The sequence below is a fragment of the Calonectris borealis genome, chromosome 12, assembly GCF_964195595.1.
Source record: "Calonectris borealis chromosome 12, bCalBor7.hap1.2, whole genome shotgun sequence".
Taxonomy (NCBI): domain Eukaryota; kingdom Metazoa; phylum Chordata; class Aves; order Procellariiformes; family Procellariidae; genus Calonectris; species Calonectris borealis.
The window spans coordinates 23,739,689-23,761,451 of record NC_134323.1 but is presented as its reverse complement, the minus strand read 5'-3'; the positions used below and the strand labels follow the sequence as shown (position 1 = coordinate 23,761,451).

General features: G+C 43.8%; 2 protein-coding genes across 11 annotated transcripts in view; both read right to left on the bottom strand.

The window, feature by feature from the left end:
* LOC142087457 (carbohydrate sulfotransferase 5-like) overlaps window positions 1-17,220 on the bottom strand; it is a 43,954-nt gene extending 26,734 nt beyond the window's left edge. For 4 of the 8 annotated variants that reach the window (XM_075161779.1, XM_075161780.1, XM_075161775.1 and 1 more), the window contains exon 1: window positions 13,756-13,842. Coding sequence is in view for 2 of the 8 variants with exons in the window: in XM_075161773.1 (XP_075017874.1) it covers window positions 2,853-4,061; window positions 13,756-13,890 (1,344 nt within the window). In the remaining 6 variants the exon portion in view is untranslated. Of the gene's footprint in view, window positions 1-2,550; window positions 4,062-13,755; window positions 14,066-17,137 lie in introns of those variants that run through there. The other 4 variants (XM_075161774.1, XM_075161773.1, XM_075161777.1 and 1 more) reach the window with 4 other exon arrangements.
* On the bottom strand, window positions 14,547-21,710 carry TMEM231 (transmembrane protein 231). 3 transcript variants are annotated; one of them, XM_075161783.1, is made up of 7 exons: window positions 21,446-21,710; window positions 21,190-21,359; window positions 20,001-20,129; window positions 18,919-19,062; window positions 18,549-18,630; window positions 18,310-18,415; window positions 14,547-17,422 (listed from the first exon to the last, which is right to left on the bottom strand). In XM_075161783.1, the coding sequence occupies exons 1-7, from the start codon at window positions 21,585-21,587 to the stop codon at window positions 17,233-17,235; spliced, it is 963 nt and encodes a 320-aa protein (XP_075017884.1). In that variant the 5' UTR covers window positions 21,588-21,710; the 3' UTR covers window positions 14,547-17,232. The 3 variants fall into 3 exon arrangements, 2 of the variants coding, with proteins under 2 accessions (XP_075017884.1, XP_075017885.1); XR_012675450.1 differs by having other exon boundaries at window positions 17,229-17,313; window positions 17,895-18,415; XM_075161784.1 differs by lacking the exon at window positions 20,001-20,129.
* Between the last annotated feature and the right edge of the window lie 53 nt (window positions 21,711-21,763).

Genomic DNA, 21,763 nt, shown 5'->3' with positions numbered 1-21,763 from the left:
GCCCCAGCAACGAAAATCTCTGAAGGGGTGTTAGTCTTCGTCTGAATGAGGCAGATCAACAGCACCTTCCATTCACTGCTGATCAACTCCACTGAGTACCCACCAGCCTTTGGCACCCTGAAGGCCTGACAAAACACAAAGGAATGCTGGACCTTCAGCTTGACAGAGGAACAGAAATCCAGAAAGGGGATGGGGAGAAGAAAAGGAAAAGAGGGAGGGGGAAACAGAGAGAGGAATGGAAAGAGGGATTTAAAGGGTCTTTGAGGAGTGTTTGGGGGTCAGTAGGAGCTTTGAGGAAGTGTTTGGGAGAGTTTGGGGGCTGCTGGCAGCTTTGGAGCAGCATCTGGGGGGCCTGGGGCAGGCTTTAGGGATATTTGGGATCTGCAAGGCCATTGCAGATCCATTGCAAGTAGCAGGGAAAACAACAGTACAGCGTGAGGCCTCTGCTAGTCATTACCAGCGTCCAGCGGTGCTAACGGCTGCAGCCTCTCTTGTGGCATAACTTCGTCAGCCAGAGCTTTCTGGGGAGGCATAGTAAAGCGATGCCCCCACGGCTCCTGCAACACTGACAGCCACACACAGCAGCCGAGGTACTGGCACCCACGTGCACACAGCACCCCAACCAGGGCAGTTCCCCCCGCCCCCGCCAACTCTAACCCCCTCTTTCTTGCTTCACTCCACCCTGCAAGGGCATTTTAGACGCCCTCTCAAACTGTCCCTCCAAACACCCCAACCACTCAACCCTGCCCCAACATGACCACTGAGCCCTAAAAGCCCTGATAAGTGCAAAATTACCTGCTCCTCTTCTTCACGAGCACTGCGGCTGGAGTAAAGCAGCAGGCACTCTGGATGGCCTTGAGGCCTGGGGCAAGTTTCTCATGCCTCTGGTCGCCCTGGATGTGGCAGTAGTGACTCCAGAATTCCAGAACGGTTGAGATGGGAAGGGACTTCTGGAGGTCATCTGGTCCAACCCCTCCCTGCTCAAGCAGGGCCACCTACAGCCAGCTGCCCAGGACCGTGTTCAGATGACTTTTGAATATCGTCAAGCTGGGAGACTCCACAACCTCTCTGGGCAATCTGTGCCAGTGCTCCGTCACCTGCACAGTGAAAAGGGCTTCCTGATGTTCTGAGGGAATCTCCTGTGCTTCAGTCTGTGCCCACTGCTTCTTGTCCTATCACTGGGCAACACTGAAAAGTGCTTGGCTCCATCTTCTTCACACCTTCCCTTCAGGTATTTATATACATCGATAAGATACCCACGCCCCTTCCCCCCCCAGCCACCTTCTCTCCAGGCTGAACAGTCCCAGCTGTCTCAGGCTTTTCTCATGTGAGAGATGCTCCAGGCATCTCCACACAGTGGCCCTTCACTGGACTCTCTCCAGTATGTCCATGCCTCTCTTGCACTGGGGAGCCCAAAAGACCTCCTGTGCTACAGAAAACAGCCCAGATACCCTTCCCACCCAAAAATTCCAGATTTCCTGACACAGGGAAGAAGCCTCAGATAACCTGAGTAAGCAAACGGCCCCCAAAGAACTGAGGAATGCACCAGAGATACCAGCACAATCTCAGAGTCCCTGGAAAAGCCACCACGACAAAAAAATATGGCTCCACAGGCCCCACAACAGCTCTGGGAACATTTAGGAAAATCCCCAGAAGCAACAGGTACGGCCCTAGAGAACCCCGCCCAAGGGGACACAGCGCCAACGGGCCCACCTCCAAGCATCTGGAATGCTAGGAACACCCATCTCCTACACCAGATCACAGTAGCGGCACTGAGGAGCTTTTGTGCTCATCCTAAATAAGCTATAGCATGGTATTCTTCAATTAGCCCTAACAAGATTATCTGGTATCGATCAAACACGTACTGTCCACCCTGAGATGTGCTGTATTAAAAAAAAAAAAAACCAAACCAAACCCCCATACACAAGTGTCCATCTCTGCTATCAATGTTGTTTGAACTGATCACTTCCATACAGCAGTATAATCAATATGCAGATTTCCAAGGCACCTTAAATTTCTCAGTGACCTTCATTAACAACAACTTATAGAGAGAGGGTAACCGTATGAATCGCACTGCAGGAGCAACTGTGTGCCTACTCTGTGTCGCAGCGTTAGAACGCACAATTGGGGCGGCAGTAACAAGCTATTTTCACAGTGACTCTGCTCAAAGTTTCTTTATCTCTTTTGCTTTTTGCACTCCATGTCAACATTGCATTCAAGTATCTGATTGCAAACTTTGCCATTCCAGGGAAAGCACTATGAAATCTATCAATAAATGAAGTTCCTGCTTAAGGTTTTTACAACAGAACTGCTGCGGTTGTCCTAGCTCTTGGAGAACTTTTATGTTAAAATTAAAAACATCAAGAGAAGTCAAAAAGAAATACACAACTGCACAACAACTTTAAAGCAAAAGAAGAAAGTCAAGCGATTCTGGAAGAAAGTGAAGAAATTTAGTTTCTACTTTGTTCCATTTATACAAATTAAGAACTGAGACTCTTAAATATTTAAAGCATGAAAACAGAAGTGAACTATTATCAATTAACAAAGACATCTTTGACAATTCATCTTTTAATAGAAAGTACTTAAATTATATTTTTAAAACAATGCTGAGAACAGCACAGCTCAGCTGTAAATTTGCAATCTGACAAGTATCTTGCGGCATTTCTCAAGCTTTTTTATGTTTTTGCGGTGTAAGAAACTCAGAAAAACAACTCCTTCCATTACAGAAAAACAGCAGACAGGAAAACAGTTAAACTCATCAGCCAAGGAATTTCAAATTACCTATATGCTGCCCAGTAGACAAATACTCAACCATCTACCCGCCCCCGCCCCGATCTCTCAAAAATAATGTCTCAGTGCTTTGGATTAAATGATGACCAACTGAATTGATTTTGTCGTCTTGGCAACACTAAATCCAATGACAGATCTCTTTGTTCTTTTTCTGAATCCACGAGCTGATAGCCAAGCATGTTTATAGCACCTTTGCAAACTTCCTGTATTTTCTTAATTTTCTGGAAGGAAAGAACATTTCTCCAGGCCTGTGAAACACTAACTGCATCTCGAGATGTGATTTTGAAGGCTTCTTTTTTTTTTCCTGGTCCTTGTCCATGTGTGATATTATAGATCCAGCTTTTGAGCGTGGGGGTCAAACTAAGATCTGCAAATTTATACATTTCTGAGATTTCTGACAGTGGATCTCTTACCAGATCTTCAAAACGGATCATTAAATAGCGATCTTTAAGGAAATTAGGTGGTTTTAGAGTAGCTGTTTCATAAATCTGAACATGACTTCTACAAATCTCTTGCATTACTTTGTATTTGCTGTCTTCTACTTTAGTGCCATTGGTACTCAAAACAATTCCATTGTCACGGGCTAATGCTTTGACCGATTGTTCCCGTGACTTGACAACTGCCCTGGGGTCACGGACCAAGTGAATAATTTTGAGATTCAGGGATGGATCAGTGAGAAGGGGGTAGAGTACCTTCAAGTCAAAGAATCGAACCTCCTTGATGACAACATGGCTGTAAGTTTTACAGGCTTCCTCCACTTTGCTAAATGGGTACCGTCCACAAAGAGTCTTGCATGCCATTTCACTGGTTATGTCAGTACGTTGAAAGGAGTCACAAGCAGGAGCTGAACACAGAGCCCGACTCACTGCCCACTGGAAAAGATCGGATAAGTTTCTTTTCCAAGGCATGTAAGCATCAAACACAGACATGTCACACAGAAAGACCGACCTGACTAGATCCCGCACTGCCATGTGCAAAACCTTGGCACTGTTCTGGTACATCGTAACCCACACGTGCCATGCGGGCTCCATCAGGTAGAAGACGCTGGGGTGCTGGCTGAAAAGTTGACCGACAAAAGAAGATCCCGACCGCCAGGAGGAGAGAATGAGGATGTGGGCTTGAGATGGTTTCTCCTCAGACTGAGGCATGAAGCTACTGTACCGGGCATACATGAAGAGTAAGAATCCAGTCTGAACCGTAACAAAAAGTATAACGATTGTGCTAGGAATCCGAATCCTTGCCATTCTCACCGAGGAAAAGCAAAAAAAAAGCTGAAAAAGAGAAGGAAAATGCTGGTGAACCATTGCTCCTGTGACAACAATAACGATAAAACTTACATAATACAAACTCTTGCATTAGTAAAACCTTTCTTCAAATATGCATGTATGTATTTGGCACTATTTGCTTCCTTAATCAGTGGCACTGGGAGATGATCATCTGCACATGACAGGTGTCAGAAACTGAAAGGAAGTAACGCGTGACAGCAAGATCACAGCAGAAATAAGTTTGGAGCAAATGTTTGATGCTGAAGGAAACCTTGAGTTGATGCAGCTCAACTGTGGGAGAAAAAAAATCTACAAAATACACAAAGCCCTCAATTTGAATTCTGGTAAACACGGCTGAGGGAAAAAAAAACCTTTCTGAATTGCTCCACTGTATTTCCAGTTTAGTCTAACATCACAAGGGCTTCTATCCCTTAAAAGGAGCAGACGGGAACATCAGTAACTGTGGCTACTGAAATAAAAATCATCTTCTTATCTAACGTGAGCACTGTATCCTGCGATGACAGTAGGGCGCTACACCGATTGATGCTTGTGCACAACCCTCTATTTTCCAAATTGCACAAGATGGGTGAAAACTCACAAGCTGAAGCCGCATCTGGCCACAGATGTTAAAATGAAAAAGCAGGTGACGTGTGTCTTTGGGCTGGAGCGCATATACCGCATGACTGAATACCCTCAGTTTGCATTTAAGGAATTATCCATTTGTGAGTTAGAATTAGTCTGCATGTAACTGCATGGAAAATTTTAGGCATGTCGATCCCAAGTGGACTTCTGTTTTACTTTGAAGTCAAAGTTCAAGTCACATGCACTCCTCACTCCTCAACTTTTTACTAGAGGTTTTTGGCACCTACCCCTTTGTGCTCTCACTTTCGCAGATTCCAGTTGTAAGCAGTCAATATACGTTAGCAGCCACGGTATTAGGAAAATAAGAATCCTCGTGTATGAAGAACATCTTGAGAGTTTCACATATAAGCATTTGCGATCTAGCTGCATTTAGACAATTTTTTTCTTGTTACAGTGAAAGGTACATACATCAACACACTCTGGACTCTTAAAAATAAACAATGCAGACTAGTGAATATAAATACATACTCATTTGACATAATAAATGCATTAAGACCTTAGTGCTAGCCTAATGAAACATGAAAAAAGAGTATTAATTAGTACCAAAAGCTGAAATAAATGGTCAAATGAAAGAGATAGAAACGGCTCCTTCTGTTTCAGCTCCTTCCACTGCCTAAAGGTCTCTTCATGATATAAAGGAATGCGTCCGATCTCAAATGAACACAATTTTGCTACTAAACTTTTATTTGTAAGCCAAGAAAAACAGCAGAAATATGAGCTGAATAGGAAAAAGGAGTCAATAAAAGCATCTACCTTCGGGATCATACAGTATTTTGTAAGGAGAGTAAGGCAAATAAGTAACTTGTTTGTGGAAGTTTTTCTCCCAAAGTACCATCTCTCGCTTGTAAGATATAGAATCATATAATCATTTATGTGGAAAAGACCTTTAAGATCATCAAGGTCAACTGTAAACCTAACACTGCCAAGTCCACCGCTAAACCATGTCCCCAAGCGCCACATCTACACATCTTTTAAATACCTCCAGGGACGGTGACTCCACCACCTCCCCGAGCAGCCAGTTCCAACGCTTAACAACTCTTTCAGTGAAGAAATTTTTCCTAATGTCCAGTCTAAACCTCCCCTGGCGCAACTTGAGGCCATTTCCTCTTGTCCTATTGCTTGTTACTTGGGAGAAGAGACCGACCCCCATCTCTCTACAACTTCCTTTTAGGCAGCTATAGAGCGCGATAAGGTCTCCCCTCAGCCTCCTCTTCTCCAGACTAAACAACCGCAGTTCCCTCAGCTGCTCCTCATAGGACCTGTTCTCTAGACCCTTCACCAGCTTCGTAGCTCTTCTTTGGATGCAAACTGCTGTATACTCTTTACATCCGCTGTAGTTTATACCCACTCAGCTAAAAATGCCTTTTTACCATTTTATTATGTTCTCTACTTCACTATACGATCTGTTTCTGTAGCTTAGCAACAGCACTTATTTATCTCTAAAACTATGGTTATCACTGAGTTTTTAGTGGTTGTGCTGCCCATTGAGGCAAGGCCCTTTTGTCCAGTGGTTCCACATTCTCATCAACTCTGCGCAAGTATCTGTGACATATGACTGCAACAGCACCTCCCAGGATGAAACCCATGGCCCCCTAAGCCTCTCTTGCGTAGTCCCATTGCTTATCAGATGCTCTGCCAAGCTGTTTCAGTCTGCTAGCCTGGAAGAAAGCTACCTGCTCGTTTTTCTTCACTTAGCTCTTCAGCACTGAAAGAACTCAGCACAGCACAGGAGCTGGAAGAAGGCAGGGAACAAAAAGGCATAGAAGGGAAAGAGAGCAGGGGAGCCCCAGACCATGGTTGCCAACAGAACGCAGCTTAAGCCATGCACATAGGTCTTCAAATTAATCAGTATTATACCTTTTGACCACCTACTGCGTAATCATGTCACAGAATCATTTACATGGATTTTTCAGATGGAGTCATGCTAGGCCTCCCCTACGACTGGTCTCTCAAGCCTACTGGGTCACTACTCGCATTACAGAAGCATGTAGCTAACTGCCAAGCTTACAAAATACAAATGAAAGGGATGAACCCACACAACTTCTGTGAAACAAACTAAAAAAAACCCCACACGTTTCTCATCAAGCTACTACAATTCTTCTGTCATTTCAAAATAGTGACTAAAAGACCCTGGTTCGTCTCATGGAATCACAGAACCGTTGAAGTTGGCAGGCACCTCGTGTAGGCCACCTGGTCCAACCCCTTCCTGCTCAAGCTGGGCCACTTACAGCCAGCTGCCCATGTCCAGAAGGCTTTTGAGTATCTCCAAGGTGGCAACCTCTCTGGGTAACCTGTGCCAGCACTCCATCACCCACACAGTAAAAAAGTGTTTCCTGATGTTCATTTTGTGCCCATTGCCTCTGGTCCTGTCAGTGGACACCACTGAAAAGAGCCTGGCTCCATCTTCTTTACAGTCTCCCTTCAGATACTTATAAACATTGATAAGATCTCCCAGTATCAGCCACTCCTCCCAGTTTCCTATCACCAGCAAACTTGCTGAGGGTACACTCTTCCCCATCATCCAGATCGTTAATGAAGATGTTTGCAACCTTTCAGTACTTAAAAGGGGGTTTATAAGAAAGATGGGGACAAACTTTTTAGCAGGGCCTGTTGCAACAGGACAAGGGGTAATGGTTTTAAACTAAAAGAGGGTAGATTTAGACTAGATAAAAGGCAGAAGTTTTTACAATGCGGGTGGTGAAACACTGGAACAGGTTGCCCACAGAGGCGGTAGATGCCCCATCCCTGGCAACATTCAAGGTCAGGTTGGACGGGGGTCTGAGCAACCTGATCTAGTTGGAGATGTCCCTGCCCATGGCAGGGGGGGTTGGACTAGATGAACTTTAAAGCTGCCTTCCAACCTGAACTATTCTATGATTCTATGTTGAACAGGACTAGATCCTGTACTGACCCTGGGATACACCACTTGTTACTGGCCTTCAGCCAGACTTCGTTCCACTGACCGCCACCCTCTGGGCCTGGCCTTCAGCCAGTCTTCAATCCACCTCACTGTCCGCTCATCCAGTCCATACTTCACCAGCTTCTCTATACAGTAACCTTTATTGTTTTCACTTCGAGATATCTTTTTTTTTTTTAAATAGCAAAATGGGACAAAATATATTTCCATATTCCTATCTGAGAGGATAGTAATGAAGTAACAAATATAACAGAGTGCTCATAAATAATCTTATTTTTCAGGGCTAGGTTCATAAGCAAATTCAAAGCCACAAAAAGAGCATACCTTTTTACAGGACCCAGATGTCAATACATTCATTCAAATCACTACTAATATATCCAGGCAGACAAGCATGGAAAAAGTAGCCTGTCTTCCCTTTCTGCTCTGGCAACGGTGTCTGGACAGCAAACAAATATGCCACCAATTTTTGGCAGTGGGATGGGGGGGCAGAGTGTCTGCAGACCAAATACACTGTGAGTTGGCTTTTGTATTTTGCTGCACAATCAGTATGAAAGCTATACTTTAAAGGGAACTGAAGAATGACAGGTGTAGTCTGGTCTATAAACTGATACCTTGGCACTGCACTAAACCATGAAATGTTAACTATGGAATTACTGGGCCCTTGGCGTAGCTCCAAGATCTCCTGATTGGGATCCCAACAAGTTCTGACTCTTTATGGAACCAACAACTTTTTTTAGAGCATTGTATTTTGAGTGCTAATTTGCCCACAATAAGACAATATAGCAGAATGCAGTAAGGTGTCAAGATCAAGCACAAGGACAGTCAATGACCTCTGTAAAAGGAATACTGAAGTGACTATCACTCCTGAGCCTGGAAGAGAGGCTCCCTCGACAGGGAAATCACAACTGGCCTGGAGAGAGCAACTGCAAAAACACTCTCTCACACCTGCTCAAAACAGGAAAATTGGGAGAAATCAATTAAATGCTCACTCCTGGCAAACCTTTTTGCACACTGTGTCATTAAAAATATGAAACTCTGCCTCAAAATGCTGTGGCAGCAAGAGTATACAGGAGTTCAATAAATGATTACACCAATTGAAAGTAACTAATGGAAGAAGAACCTCTCAAGGACTGTTAAATGCGAAGATGAGGCTACAGCTGGTGGCTTAGCAATTCCGTAAACTGTAGATGGCCCGAGGTATCTGCCTGCATCTGGGAGGTATACTAGGAGAAATCACATTTCCTGTATTATTTAACTTTTTCCCTAGCAATCCACTACTTGCTACTGTCAGGCACAAGAGCAGATAGATAAACCTTTGGTTTAATTCACCATGGCCATTCTTCATAGATAAAATTTGCCTCGTTCAAATACTGAATTTTTGCATATTATGTCACCAGAAGCACCTAGGAGTTTCTCTACGCTGTGAGGATTATCAGCAGTCCAGTAGCCTGCACTGACACTTTGCCAAACAGAGGTGATGAAGGAATCTAAGCAAAAGTGGAAGAGCAGTTGCATTTGCTAACTCAAGGAGTTTTCCTGAAACAGATTCTATGCCTGAAAGCCAGCCAGCCATAACTATCTCAAATCTTTTTCTTGTCTGCAAGATGTTAGCCATTTTCTGCACTAAGACTGCATTCTGCAGCTCCTCACAGTCTAACCCATTACATAGCTTTTAGAGATCCAATGATGCTTTTTAAAGAATTAATACGTTTCTACTCTAGCTACACAGAACTGCTGCTCCACTCTAATCAAGATCACTCTGCAGAAATGCAAACACTACCTGTTCTTTATACCTTACTGGTGAGGTGTGGGGGAGTGAGGAATAAAAACATGTAGATGTCAAACCAAAAGCCAGTTTTTAAAATTCACATCTGCCTTGACTGCCTCTTGGACTTCTCCTTGCTCCGATTCCCACCCAACTACTGTTGCAGACAATACTGTGCCAACAAAAAAACAGCTAACATGAGTATTAGTCCATAATTAGGTCTGAACTAGGTCTGAACTAGTCTGCCCACCATAAGCACCTCAAATAATATGTAAAATGACTGTAGCTAAAGTATTTCTTTACTCTTCGGTATGCTTTAAAATGCAAGAAAAAGTGAAGTATCAAAGTAAAGCAGTAAGTAGATACACATTTTCAGTATGTAATATTCATCTTCTACTCTTTTGGGAAAGTTGAGATGTTTCTAAGGAATATGCACGCACGCAGACACCACAAAAAAAATGAATAATTAGAACAAAATGCAGCATCTGTAAGAGTATTATCTCAGGGAGTTTCCAGTGCATGAGGCCAAATACACATCCAGTTCACTGGATTTTCTCTATAAACACTGCCTTTTATTTCTGCATTTCTCACATGTGTAATTCTATTTGCATGTAAATACCCTTTTACCACTTGCAATTGCATTCTGCAGTTAAGGTGCTTTCAGCCCAGGTTAAACTTACACCCCTTTAATGTGCAACTTTATAAGCCACCAAGCTCTTCCATGATTTTTGACAAATGTCAGCTGAGGCAGAAAGCAGCTCTTGAATACCCTGAAGAATCACCTTCCCATAAAGTTGATGAATATATATACACACACACATATATTTATAAATCTACTGAATAGATTACATGATATCATTTCCTTAATGATGAGGCACAGGACCTTGCGATACGGGCTGCTCGTCCTGATCCTCTCTCTCTTCCGTTGCAGGACTCACCAGAGGGTGCTGTTAAGCAAGCTTGCTCTTTCAGGCAGGCAATATGCCAAAACTTCATTAGTTACTAGGTGAAACACTAGTCTGTGACTCGCTTTGCATTGCCTCGCCTCTCTTTTTGCCAGTGCCCTCCTCCTCCTCCGCCTACAGCTCAGCAGCACTACCTGCCTATCCCAAGCTCCCCTTAGGAGAGCTAAAAAGGGGCTTGTTCCAGCCTCCTTTCTTCCTTCTTTCCTTCACAGCAGTGCTTCCTTGTGGCTGCACCTGCCTGACAGCGCAGGCCTGCTGACTGAAAACATGGGGGGAAAGGGAGAAGCACCAGAGGGGCCAGATGTCCTAATATTATGGCCACTTCAGCTGCCATCTCCGTGACAAAATGCTCTAGCATCTCCTCATCGACTGACGAAATCAGACGGACCAGAAGTGGCGAGGGAGCTACAAGAGGCAGGAAAACAGACTGTGAGGGACATCAAGTCGCAGCACAGAGCACTCCAACACCTTTCGCATCTCTCAGCTGAGACGTTTCAAGTATTGCAATACTTGGTGGTATCACAATACATGCTTTTCTACATAATGAATACTGCTAAGCAGAAATTATTTTAGTAACAGTTACAATGCTATTCCTTTTCTGTGACAGTAGTATTACTTCTTTTGTGATACTATTCTTTCAGGGAGAGTTCTGGCAAACAGCAGAATAATCAAAAGTCTAATTCTAACAAATTCTTGAGGCAGAATCACCACTTCACAAGCCAATGTCAATGTTCAAAATGTGATATGAAAAGCGTCTGCGTATATGGTTTAGTTGACAGTCCTGACAGTCACTGGGCTTGTCTGCTAACGGCTACTAATGGAAACAAGATCCTGGACTAGATGAACCCTGGGTCTGCCCCAGAATAACTATTCTTACATATTGTGCAAAGGTGATTAATTATACAAACTGGACCACAGAGCAATGATTGTCTTCATCACCTAAACTGGCTCTGATAGAATGCTGAGCTGCAGGGCCACTGGCATCTGCCATTCCTTCCCAAGAGACTAGATATGTTACACAAAGCTATCCAGTTTTACCAGGCAGGGTAAAAATACAGTGAGCGGTAGTATTGATCCCAGAAAGCTTGTTTTCTAAACAGAGCACTTTTCAGACCCAGAATGGTAGAAAAGAATGGAGGAGGAAAGAAATAAATTGTGCAGTGGATGATCATTTAGCTCTTGCTTTTAGGGACTTCTTTGTCACATAAGACAAGTAATGTTGGAAGTGAGTCATCAGATCTTTGCGGCTCAACACTGAAAGGAGCACAACTGCTCAGTGAACTTCCTTTCTGTACAGAATTCAACCTGAAAAGACTTAGTAAATTAACAAAAATTAACTTTATGGCCACAAAATAAAAAAAAAGACCCTCCTATTACACTGCTCATTTTTTTCTGGGATATTAAAAAGACTGTAGAAAGCCAGAAAGAGAGTGCCTCACATTAGAGCTGTAAAGAAACATGGGCTCTCTTTGAGCTTGGGACAAAAGGCTGGGATGAAAGACTCCCTCAGAACAAACAGGTCTAGGTCTGTTGCGGGAAGACTGAAAAATCTGGCTGGAATAAAGCAAAGAACTGAAAACAACCAAGTGAATAATTACAGGTACCTGCTCCCCTAAAAGGACTTCTGAGCAACTGAATCTTAGCTGTCTGTCAAAGTCTTCCCCGACCACTTTGTGTCTGAGAACATTTCCAGCACACTTTCATTTAAAACAGCTTATGCAGCACTTTTAAAGCCAAAGTCTTTATAGATTACACAGAAATTACTTCAACTTCCACAAAATGCAAAAATACACATTCGATTAATTTCCCAGATTGATCTCTTCCACTGAAGAATGGATACCTAATGCTTTATTATGTGCTCAACCTTTTGCTAGCCAAAAATGATTTTGTCCTGTATGCTCGTCATACACTAAATGCTGACTTTCAGGGCAATCACAAGTTGAATATAAGTATCTGCTCAAAAAAGGAACGTGACAAAGCTGGTACAAGAAAAATGCACAACAATATTATTAGTAATTCTTGCTATAAATCACCCAGCTGACAAAACATCACTTTCCAGTGTTCTTCCACAGCTAGAAATGACACACCTTCACGAGGCAAAAGCTTAATGTATCACCAACAATATGCAGAATGGTCTTTGAATGGGGAAAGAAAAAGTTAGTTTGGAGGGTGCTTTCTATAACCACTGGTACTTCAAAAAGAGTTAAAAGTCTTTCCAATAGCTGATCATTGCTAAATAGCTGAAGGAATTAATCAGCCTCTTTTTTTTTTAATACAACAGTGAAACTGCAACAGAAATAATAAAAGTACAGTAAATGTACTGTAATCAGACATTTTGAATTCTGACATTACATTAGCATTTCAGCTGATCGTGTTAATTTAGCTTTTGAAAACGTACTTCCTTTTACAATCTAGTGGAAAATGAGATTGGAAGAATCACTTCCAGGTAATCATCAGGTTTAAATACTTTATAATACAATGAAACATACCATACATTTCATGATATGACCATAAAAATTATTAATAAAAGGTACTGGGCTTTTTTTTTCCTTCTTTATATTGTTTGGACTTAGATAAAGTTGTCCAGCCTGAACAAATGGCAGTGTCAAGGCACAACCCTACAACACCTATTTCTCCATGCAATGCAGCTGAAGATCACAAAGTGTTTTCAGCTACTAGAATCACATGTTCAAGAAACGAGGTCTGCTTAGTTGCAATTTTTGTAGGAATTTAAACTATTTTTAAGGATGGCAAAACTGGGGTGACAAAGAGACACACGCAGTGACGGAATGCTATTCGTTTGAGACTTTGCCTGCACCGGTACAATAGTGTCCTCAAATTCAGAGTCTAAGGACGAATGGGCTGAAGTGTGCCCTGTGTGCCCAACTGAGGCAACCGCTGCAACTAAGAAATAATGACAAATTCTTTGGTCCAGTATGTCATTTTCACCCAGAAACAGAGGCTGGACACAGCAGAAAAACGGGAAGAGATTTCCCGGAATGACGGGAAATGTTCTCTGAAGCACCTGATTTCACCATCTAACTCCAGCAAACAAAACCACCTTAACCCGAATCAGCCATGTTCTCTCGGGGGGGGGGGTGGGGGAAGAAGAAGAAAAAGGCTGCTTTCGACAGCTTTACTTCTGTCAACACCTGACTGCACCCCGAGCAACGCCCGGCTCGGGGCTCTGCGACATCAGCTCCGCGGCGCCCGCCGCACCGGGTATTACCGCTACTTCCCCAGCACAAGCAGAGGCGTGTGCGAACGGCTTAAAAACATCCCCTGAAACGTAGTGCAAGTGATTATAAACACCGTTGTTAGGTACCGAAAAAAAAGGTCTGCCATCGCCCGGCTCGCCGGCCGGGACGAGGAGCCCTGTGCGACATCCCCCCCGCACCGGTCTCCCCGTACCTTCTCGCCGCCTCCCGGCACCGCCGCGGATCCGAGCTGCCTATAGAGACAATGAGCCGCTTTCAGACGTGGCCGAGGCGCCGGGGCGGCGGGAGGAGCCCGGGAAGCAGCCGATCCGCCCCGCAGCCGGAGCATCGCCGGGCAAAGGCGCAGCCTGGCAGAGGCGCCCCGCCCCGCCGAGCCGCATAGCGCAGCACCCGCCACCAGCGGAGAGCCTCCTGCAAACGCCCGCCCACGGCCCGCAGGGCCCCGCCAGTCTCACCGGAGCCGGCCCGTTGCATCCCCTGCGGCCCGCTGCATTTCCTAGCGGCCTGCGGCGGCCGGCCCAGGGCCTCCCCCTCGCGGCACTCCCCAGCGCCTCAGGCCCCCCGGCCACAACCGTCTTCGCCCCCGGCCCGGCCCACCCCCGGCCCAGCCGCAGCCTCACAGGGCCGCGCTCGGCGCGGCCGCATCCTGCCTGCCTCGTGCGAGAAGGACCGAGAGGTCCTAACCTCGCGAACAGGATGCTTGGCTAGTTAAGAAATAAGCATAGAGGTGGTTTCTTTCATCCTAGCATCACCTCTTAAAAAACGCCTGAAGCATAGCTCTTACAGTCCGCATTCCCCCTTTTATTTATGCACAGGACTTTTAACCAGCTACTTACTTCTTCCTCTTACAGAGCCACTTACAGAAACCCGATTAATCCTAACATGCCTCTGTGTCCCTTCTCAATGAACAGCACTTAGATTGCTCTCTGGCATATGTGTACACAGAAGATCTGTGTAGTGGCACTGTGGTGGATTGCAGTGATATTTTTATTTGTCTTTTTATTTTCTGTGGCTTAGCAAGCTAAAGGAAGCGTCCTCACAGAGAGTCTTCCAAGAAAGACTCCTCCTTCCTAAAGCTCCTTTAATGCTAGCTGCAGTGGATTCTCTGGTATTTTTTTTCTTTGTAGTTCAGTTTATTGCGACAGCCATAAAATCTTACCTACCTTTTTTTCCATTGCTTGGTTACTTACAGAAGTAGAATGCCTCTCCCAGCTTGAAAAAGGAGTCAGAACTATGAACCATGAACTATGGTCAGTATAAAAGTGATCCAGGGTTACCGTAGCAGAGGTATCACAAACAGGTTTTCTTCCCTGTTGTAGTCACATCTGCCTTTACTGCTCCTTTTACACTGCATTCACTTACTAGTCCCAGTCATGAAACACGCCTCTTTCACAAGAAAGAAATGCAGGGATTGCTTCAGGTCATACTAAACAGTTACATGCCACCTGCAAGCAATTAACTTTTTTTTATTTCCTCCTTTTAACTTAAATAGTTCTCCTCTTAAATGATTGTAGAGGATTTTTTCCAGCTTTCTCCTTCTCAAGGAAAATAGACATAAGGATCTTTTTTTTCTGTATTTCCTGAACCAGACCTATTCACCATTTATCTCATACGCATTCACTGAACTGTTGCTCTGAGCAGCGTCATTTGTCATAACTTAATGTGGAAGGATACAATAGGAGAGAAAAGTGAGATAGGGGTAATGGAGTCTCCCAGTATTATTGTTGTTTTCTGGCATTATCCTCCTTCACATTCCAGTTGCTACCTTGAACAGGCTTCTGCTCAGCTTGGAGGGCTGTTACACATGCCATTTTTGTGGGAGTACAACAGCGCAAACCCTTAAAATGGGGTTCTGTGGTCTCTCCATCCCTTGCTTATGCCCACCCTAATGCTTGTGCAGACCCATACCAAGTTTGTTCAGGGAACTGACTTGTCTGAAAAAGTGAGTAGTGAGTATATTTGGTAAAGATGATCTTCACCATAATGAACTCCCTGAGTTAACTCATGCAGTCACACAAGCACTATCACACTGCAAAGGAGAACTGGGACTATAGCAGACCAGATGTACATCAGCTTGAGATATTGGGGAAACAAGCTCACAGGCCCCTTCATTCATCCTATGTAGTGCCTAGAAACACTAAAAAGCAGTAGGCAGTTGCTTTGACTCTGTGCACTCTGATACAAAGTTATCAGTAGTCCTAGGCTGCCAGGTACAGACTTCAAAGAGCAAACTGGAGATTTCAAACCGAGATATATATATGTATATACAGTGAATGCTCCTTGCAATAATTTACAATTCACATATAAGTACGTAAATTTCACAAGCACAAAAGTGTGTTGAGTAACCAAGACATGGCTCCCCACATTAATGTTTCAGTTGCACTGAAGAATAGGCTGGAGTCCATCCAGCATGTAAAAGTTGGGAGAAATGCAAGCTGCAAGACTACAAAGTTTAAAATAAGCTTAAACAGAAATTCAAAAAGAAGCTGGCCGTTTTGAGGAGAAAAGAAAAAGGAATAGGCAGGTTTCCAAACTGCCAGGATATTGAATTCTAGAGGACAACGACCAAAAGATGGGGTACTGCTATACAAGTTGCTCTTTCACATTTCATAGCTGCACCATGTCTTAAGAGTTCAAGAGAACCAAAGACACTCAGAATTTTGTTAACTAGCATCTAGAATTGTTTTAGACGCTCTACTGCCATAACACTGCTTTGCTAGAATTAAATCTTAACTACAAAACTGAAAACACAATGGAAATTTTATTGTTTTCTCTTTCAAGCTTGTCTGGCATAAAAAGTAAGCCCAGAAAGAGAAAATAAAATTAAATAATCTTCCCTACCCCCCCCAAGAATGAGGGTCTTTTTTCAGTGCTTACCAGGTGATTATAATTGATTTAATTTTTATCTGTTCTAAATTACCATTTAAGTTCTGAAAGTAATTATGCACTTGCTTTGGAACTCTAAAGTTTCTCTATTTTTTTGGTTAGTTTTCTCTAAATAAATACCAGGTTTCTCTGTTTTGCTATTGCCAATTCACAATTAATGGTCTAGTGCTACAATCATAATGCCAACAGTAATGCCAAAAGTTGCAGACACTATCACCCACAACCCAGTTTCTCACATCAACCTTGAATTTATCCATCATCCAATTTAATAACTAAATCAGTGAGCACATACAGCCACAGTTACAGAAGTGTGGCTCTGACACTAACTCATTCATACTTTTTTCCACATTCCTTTCATAGTGCATATAAATGCATGTACAAATAGCTCTTGACAGAACTCTAACTCAGCAGTGAATTAATTTACAAGACAGTAAAAATGGCTTATGTTGTTACTGTTAGCATATTATTTTCAGTCTTCAAGGCTTAGCAAAATTAAGATCATGCAAAAGCAGTCTCATTGCTTTCTACTGGTTTTTGAAGCGTGTTCCAGTTGCAAAAAAAACTAGGTTCTTCTTTAACTGTCAAAAATACTAATTTTCAGTCCCAAAGCAGTGTTCCCAGAGAAACAGATGAATGAACATGTATTTTAAAAAGAAAGCACAAACAGAACATACTTGGAACATACTTACAAAGTTCTGGTCTTCCAAAGTAAAAACTGTATAGAGAATAAAAGCAGGTATCTAATTTTGAACTGCATTTCTTTAAAGTGTTCTCAGGCATCTCCTCAGGACTGGTGCTGTTTGTAGGACAGTACTGGAGACACAGGCAGAACTGGTGATATTGGAGTTGTAGTCAACACCTGATTCTGGAACACAAACATTTTAATCCTACCAAACACCCAAAGAAAGATAAGGAGAATGCTGACATACTGGATCCAGGCAAATTTAATAATTTCCCAAAATCCTGGCTGATATTTAAAGAAAGTCAAGGAGTGTAAATGAAGAAGCTTCTGATACCACCACTGCAATAACTCAGCAAAGGAACTCAGAGGTGGAAAGGCACAAAACTCATTAGATATCAGTTTGTGTGGCAAATGCAAAGCCTTTGAGCCATGGAAACCCCTAAAAGCCTTTTACTGTAGTATGTAACAAAAGCTGCAGAGAATGTCTGTCCTAGAAGACAGTTGAATCAATTCTGTGGAAAGTGCCTATTTCGTCCCTGACTCACCAGCAAGTAGTTATTGGTAATACTCAGGCAGGTAAACAAACCTTGTAAGAAATGTGCTCCACACAGATTCTTTTACACACAAGCTCGTTCTTGTCTGAGAAAATGAGTAAATAACATAATGAACGAAGAGTTATTTTGCAGACAAAAATATTCCAGGTCTCTCTCTGCACAAAACAGATTTCCGCATCTGCTGTGGGGGTTATTATTTGGTGAGCTTACCTTGCATACAGATTTCTAATGATTTGCTTTAAGTCACAGAATACAGTATCATGCTTTGCTAGTGGCATCCATGACCAATTGGGACAACAGGTGCTGCAGGAGCAAAGCAAGACTTACTAAGGATATTCACTGTGAATGACTAAGAAACTGCCTTAAAGGCCAGTTTAGTAAGGCTGAAAAGCAATACAAGTTCCCAGTAGAGAAAGGCAAAAAGTGGTTACACAAGGAGAACGATCTGGAGGAACTGGCAAATAGGTATTCAGTTAACTCCAGAATTATAGCATTTGCTTAGCTAACGACGGAAAAGTTTAGCAACAAGTCTAGAAGAAAACAGTTTTCATTTGGCCTATATGTGAAGGCCCAAATAATGCAACCCAGTTATGTCACAGTTTATGCAGTCCTTTTCAAAGGATATAAGATAACTTCCACTGGGTAATGAATAGTGGCGTTAATGATAAATGGTGCATCTGTTGCTCTTCCAGTCATCCAGACAGGGTTGGGATCTGAAAAGACTGTTGTCACTAAAATGGGGAAAGGAAACATCCAGGTTAAGGGGCTTTTCAGTATTAATATAGAACTCAAATCCTCACAGAACAGCTGCCAATACGCTAACTACTACTGTCCTGTAATTCGCAGCTACACATTCAGGCTTACCATTTCTATCCCAATATGCTGCAATGATGTTTGTTAGATCATAGTCACTCGCAAAAGGACTTGTGCCATTGACCACAGACACCTGTTACAACAAGGAGACGCTTGCATTATTTGTACACTCTTTAAGACAGCAATTCTACCGAGTTTCTTACGCAAAGTAACCATGCCCTTGAAGGAATGCACGTAATCATCAGACTGAACATTTTGGCAGAATAACCTCTTCCACCTTTCAGCCTAACAAGAAAACACCAGTTCCAAAGTTCTAGGTTCCACTCTGTGCAGGAGTACAAATAATTAGGGTGTCACCTATGGTACTAGGAGGATAAAGAGGGGGGGGGAAATTGATGAGGAAGGAAAAAAGTTTCCTCACGTTGTATCTGGTATCCAGTCCACAATGGTTCAGTAATTGCTTCTGGTTCAATTTCAGGTCTCCATTCATATAGAGCTGAGACCCTGGCACAGGAGAAAAAAACTGAAGAAAAGCCATGCTCTGCATCACAAGTGTTGACATTCTCTGAAATGGTGAACACGAGAAAAGAGAATTTAGAGGTGGGGGGAACACAAAACACTTTTCTATCCCTTTGTTTCTACAGATATTCTGCATGGATTTGATTTTTTTTCCTGACTCCCAAGTTTCAGATCGTCACATTAGTCTAAACCAGGGAACACCAAATAAGAAATATTAATTACTTTTTTTTAAGTGAACTACCTTAGTTGTTAGTTAACTAACTTTATAAACCCCAGTTCCACAGGAAATTCAGTGAAGTCCAACAGTCTGTGGCTAATGACAGAAAGATTTGACTTGCCATAACATGTGAAAAGCAGCAAGATGAGTAAACACATTAATTGGAGACACACTTTAAAATACTCAGCAGTCAAAGCCAGCTAAGGATTCCTGCTCTGCAATAAGGACCAAACAAGGAAGTTCCTCAGCCCTTATCAACCACTCAATCTGAAGGAAAATTTTGACATTTACTATAAAACAAATGTGTTGTGAATATTGGAACTCTCTGTGATACTAATTGCCGACTCTATGGAGTTTTAGGCTGCTGCAACAGCCTGCCCGTCCACCTCAGAAAACTAACTGGTTATGTCAAAACACAGCAGTATGTAAGAATGCACATCCTTCTGCCTACTGCAAGACTCTCAGTTATTTCTTGGTGCCACCCACACTGATAGCCACTGTTGTGCATCTCTGTCCTCTATGCTGCACTACAGCCCAAGAGAATACACAGCTTAAAAAAAAAAAATTCTAACAAAACATATCAAAATACGCAACAGAGCTAGACTAGGAATGACCCAGCAGAGGAGGAGAAAATTAAATATTTGTTAGTAAAATAAATCTTTTAGATACAAATTTTAAATGTGGAAAGGTTCTTTCATCCTTTGCATAACCACTACTGGAATATTACACTGGGTCTATGTCACAACAAATAAAACAAAAATGCTCACATAAAGCTCGTAGGAAAAGAGCAGAATCAGCTGAACACCAACTACATCCTCTGTAGGTTGTAGCGGAAGTTCCAATTTAAAATGCAACTGATCCATTTTGCCATCTTGATTTTTGTCTTCTTCTCTAGTCTAAAAGAATAAGAATTTTTTTTAAAGACAGGAACTTCTGTTAGAAAGAAAACCAAAAGAGGTGAAACCTCAGGGGATCTCTGCAACTGCAGCATGCACATACTAAGGAAGCAAATAAACTGCATAGTTAGGAAAGCAATAAAAAGCTGCTTGACTTTATAGACACAGGACTAGAGACAAGCAAGAAGCCTGCAATTTTGTCTGTTATACAATGTCTCATATGCCCCCCCATGGAGGGAGAGCTCATCAGACTCTTCAAGGTCTCTTCTGCCCTATGCCATTCCAGCCATCTCCCCTGCATGCTACAAAGCATATCTTAGTGCTGGATATTCTGTCACATCCTGTACAAATGTGTGACTGATGGCCAGGCTTTTGCCTCTTGCCATTGCAGCCTCCCTCTTAATGGTCTCTGTATGCCAATTCCTGGTTGCAAGCCAAGTCTTGCTATACTTTTGTGCCACAAATGCCCAGTACTTCAGCTATCTGCAAGCGTAACAGGACTCATAACAGAGGTAACACAGAAAAATAACTGCCACTGTTGAATCCCAGAAGGAACAATGGCTGCAGGGCAGAGGCTATGTGCTTTAGAAAACACATACCTGCTTTCAAAACCAGGGGCTACCTATCAACCCCTGCAAACTTCAGATCATAAGCCACGTGGTGGGGAAGGTTGGCGGGGCGCAACTAATTTGAGGAAAGTAAACTGATGTGTTCATGCAACCAGTGGCGCTTAGGGACATAGTTTAGTGGTGGACTTGGTAGTGTCAGGTTAATGGTTGGACTTGATGATCTTAAGGGTCTTTACCAATATAAATGATTCTGTAACACCGAGAGGGAATGAAACTGGACTGGTTAAAAATCACTTGTTCCAAGCGAATTTTGCTGTGAGGCACGAGGTTATGCATGAAGCTGCTGCTACTTGAGGGTGGCAGTGCATGATAGGCTGCCTGTTCACCGGCACTGCCAACACTTATCCCCTGGGCCCGTTGCCGCTCCCCTGGTCCCACTCTCCAGCCCAGCTTCCCATCACCACTGCCGGGCCCGCCCCGGGCAGGCCTACCGACAGGAATGGGACTCGCAGCCGGTCCTCCTGGAGCCTGTTGAACGCTGGGAACGTGCTCCACGCCAAGAAGCTGCCCGGGCCGGGCCCGATGGTGGCCACCAAGAGCACCTCGTACCGGAACTGCACAGTAGGCTGCTCCAGGTACGAGCTCTGCTTCAGCCAGAAACCTGCAGGCAGACACAGCGCGAGGCCTCAGGTCCGCGCCGGGCCGGGCCGGGCCGGGCCGGGCCGCGTGGGGTCGAGTGGCGCTCACCGTGGCTTCGGTAGGCCACCAGCAGCGGCGGCACGTAGGTGAGCACCGTGATGAGCAACAGCACCAGCGCCGCGGCGGAGCAGAGCCCGGCCCGGTAGCGCGTGTGGAGCGCGGGATGCGAGAACAGCTCCACGCCAGCCATCGCGAGCCGCCCGCCCCAGCCCGCGCCCTCACCGTGGCAACGGCGGGGCGCCAGACTGACGGGACGCCGCGCCTATCAGCACTTCAGGGCACCGAGGGGGAACGGGCGCACCAGCCAATGAGCGTGTACCGCTGCATTCCGGGACCGACGACTGCGGTGTGGCAGGAGAGCGCCCG

What these genes read in the sequence shown, in the direction of transcription:
- TMEM231 (XM_075161783.1), bottom strand. Translation starts at nt 21,587, where the DNA reads ATGGCTGGCGTGGAGCTGTTCTCGCATCCCGCGCTCCACACGCGCTAC. An exon ending in GGTGGCCTACCGAAGCCACG is followed by an intron (nt 21,360 to 21,445) that starts GTGAGCGCCACT and finishes GTCTGCCTGCAG; the next exon opens with GTTTCTGGCTGAAGCAGAGC. An exon ending in TCTTTTCCTACGAGCTTTAT is followed by an intron (nt 19,063 to 20,000) that starts GTGAGCATTTTT and finishes TCACCATTTCAG; the next exon opens with AGAATGTCAACACTTGTGAT.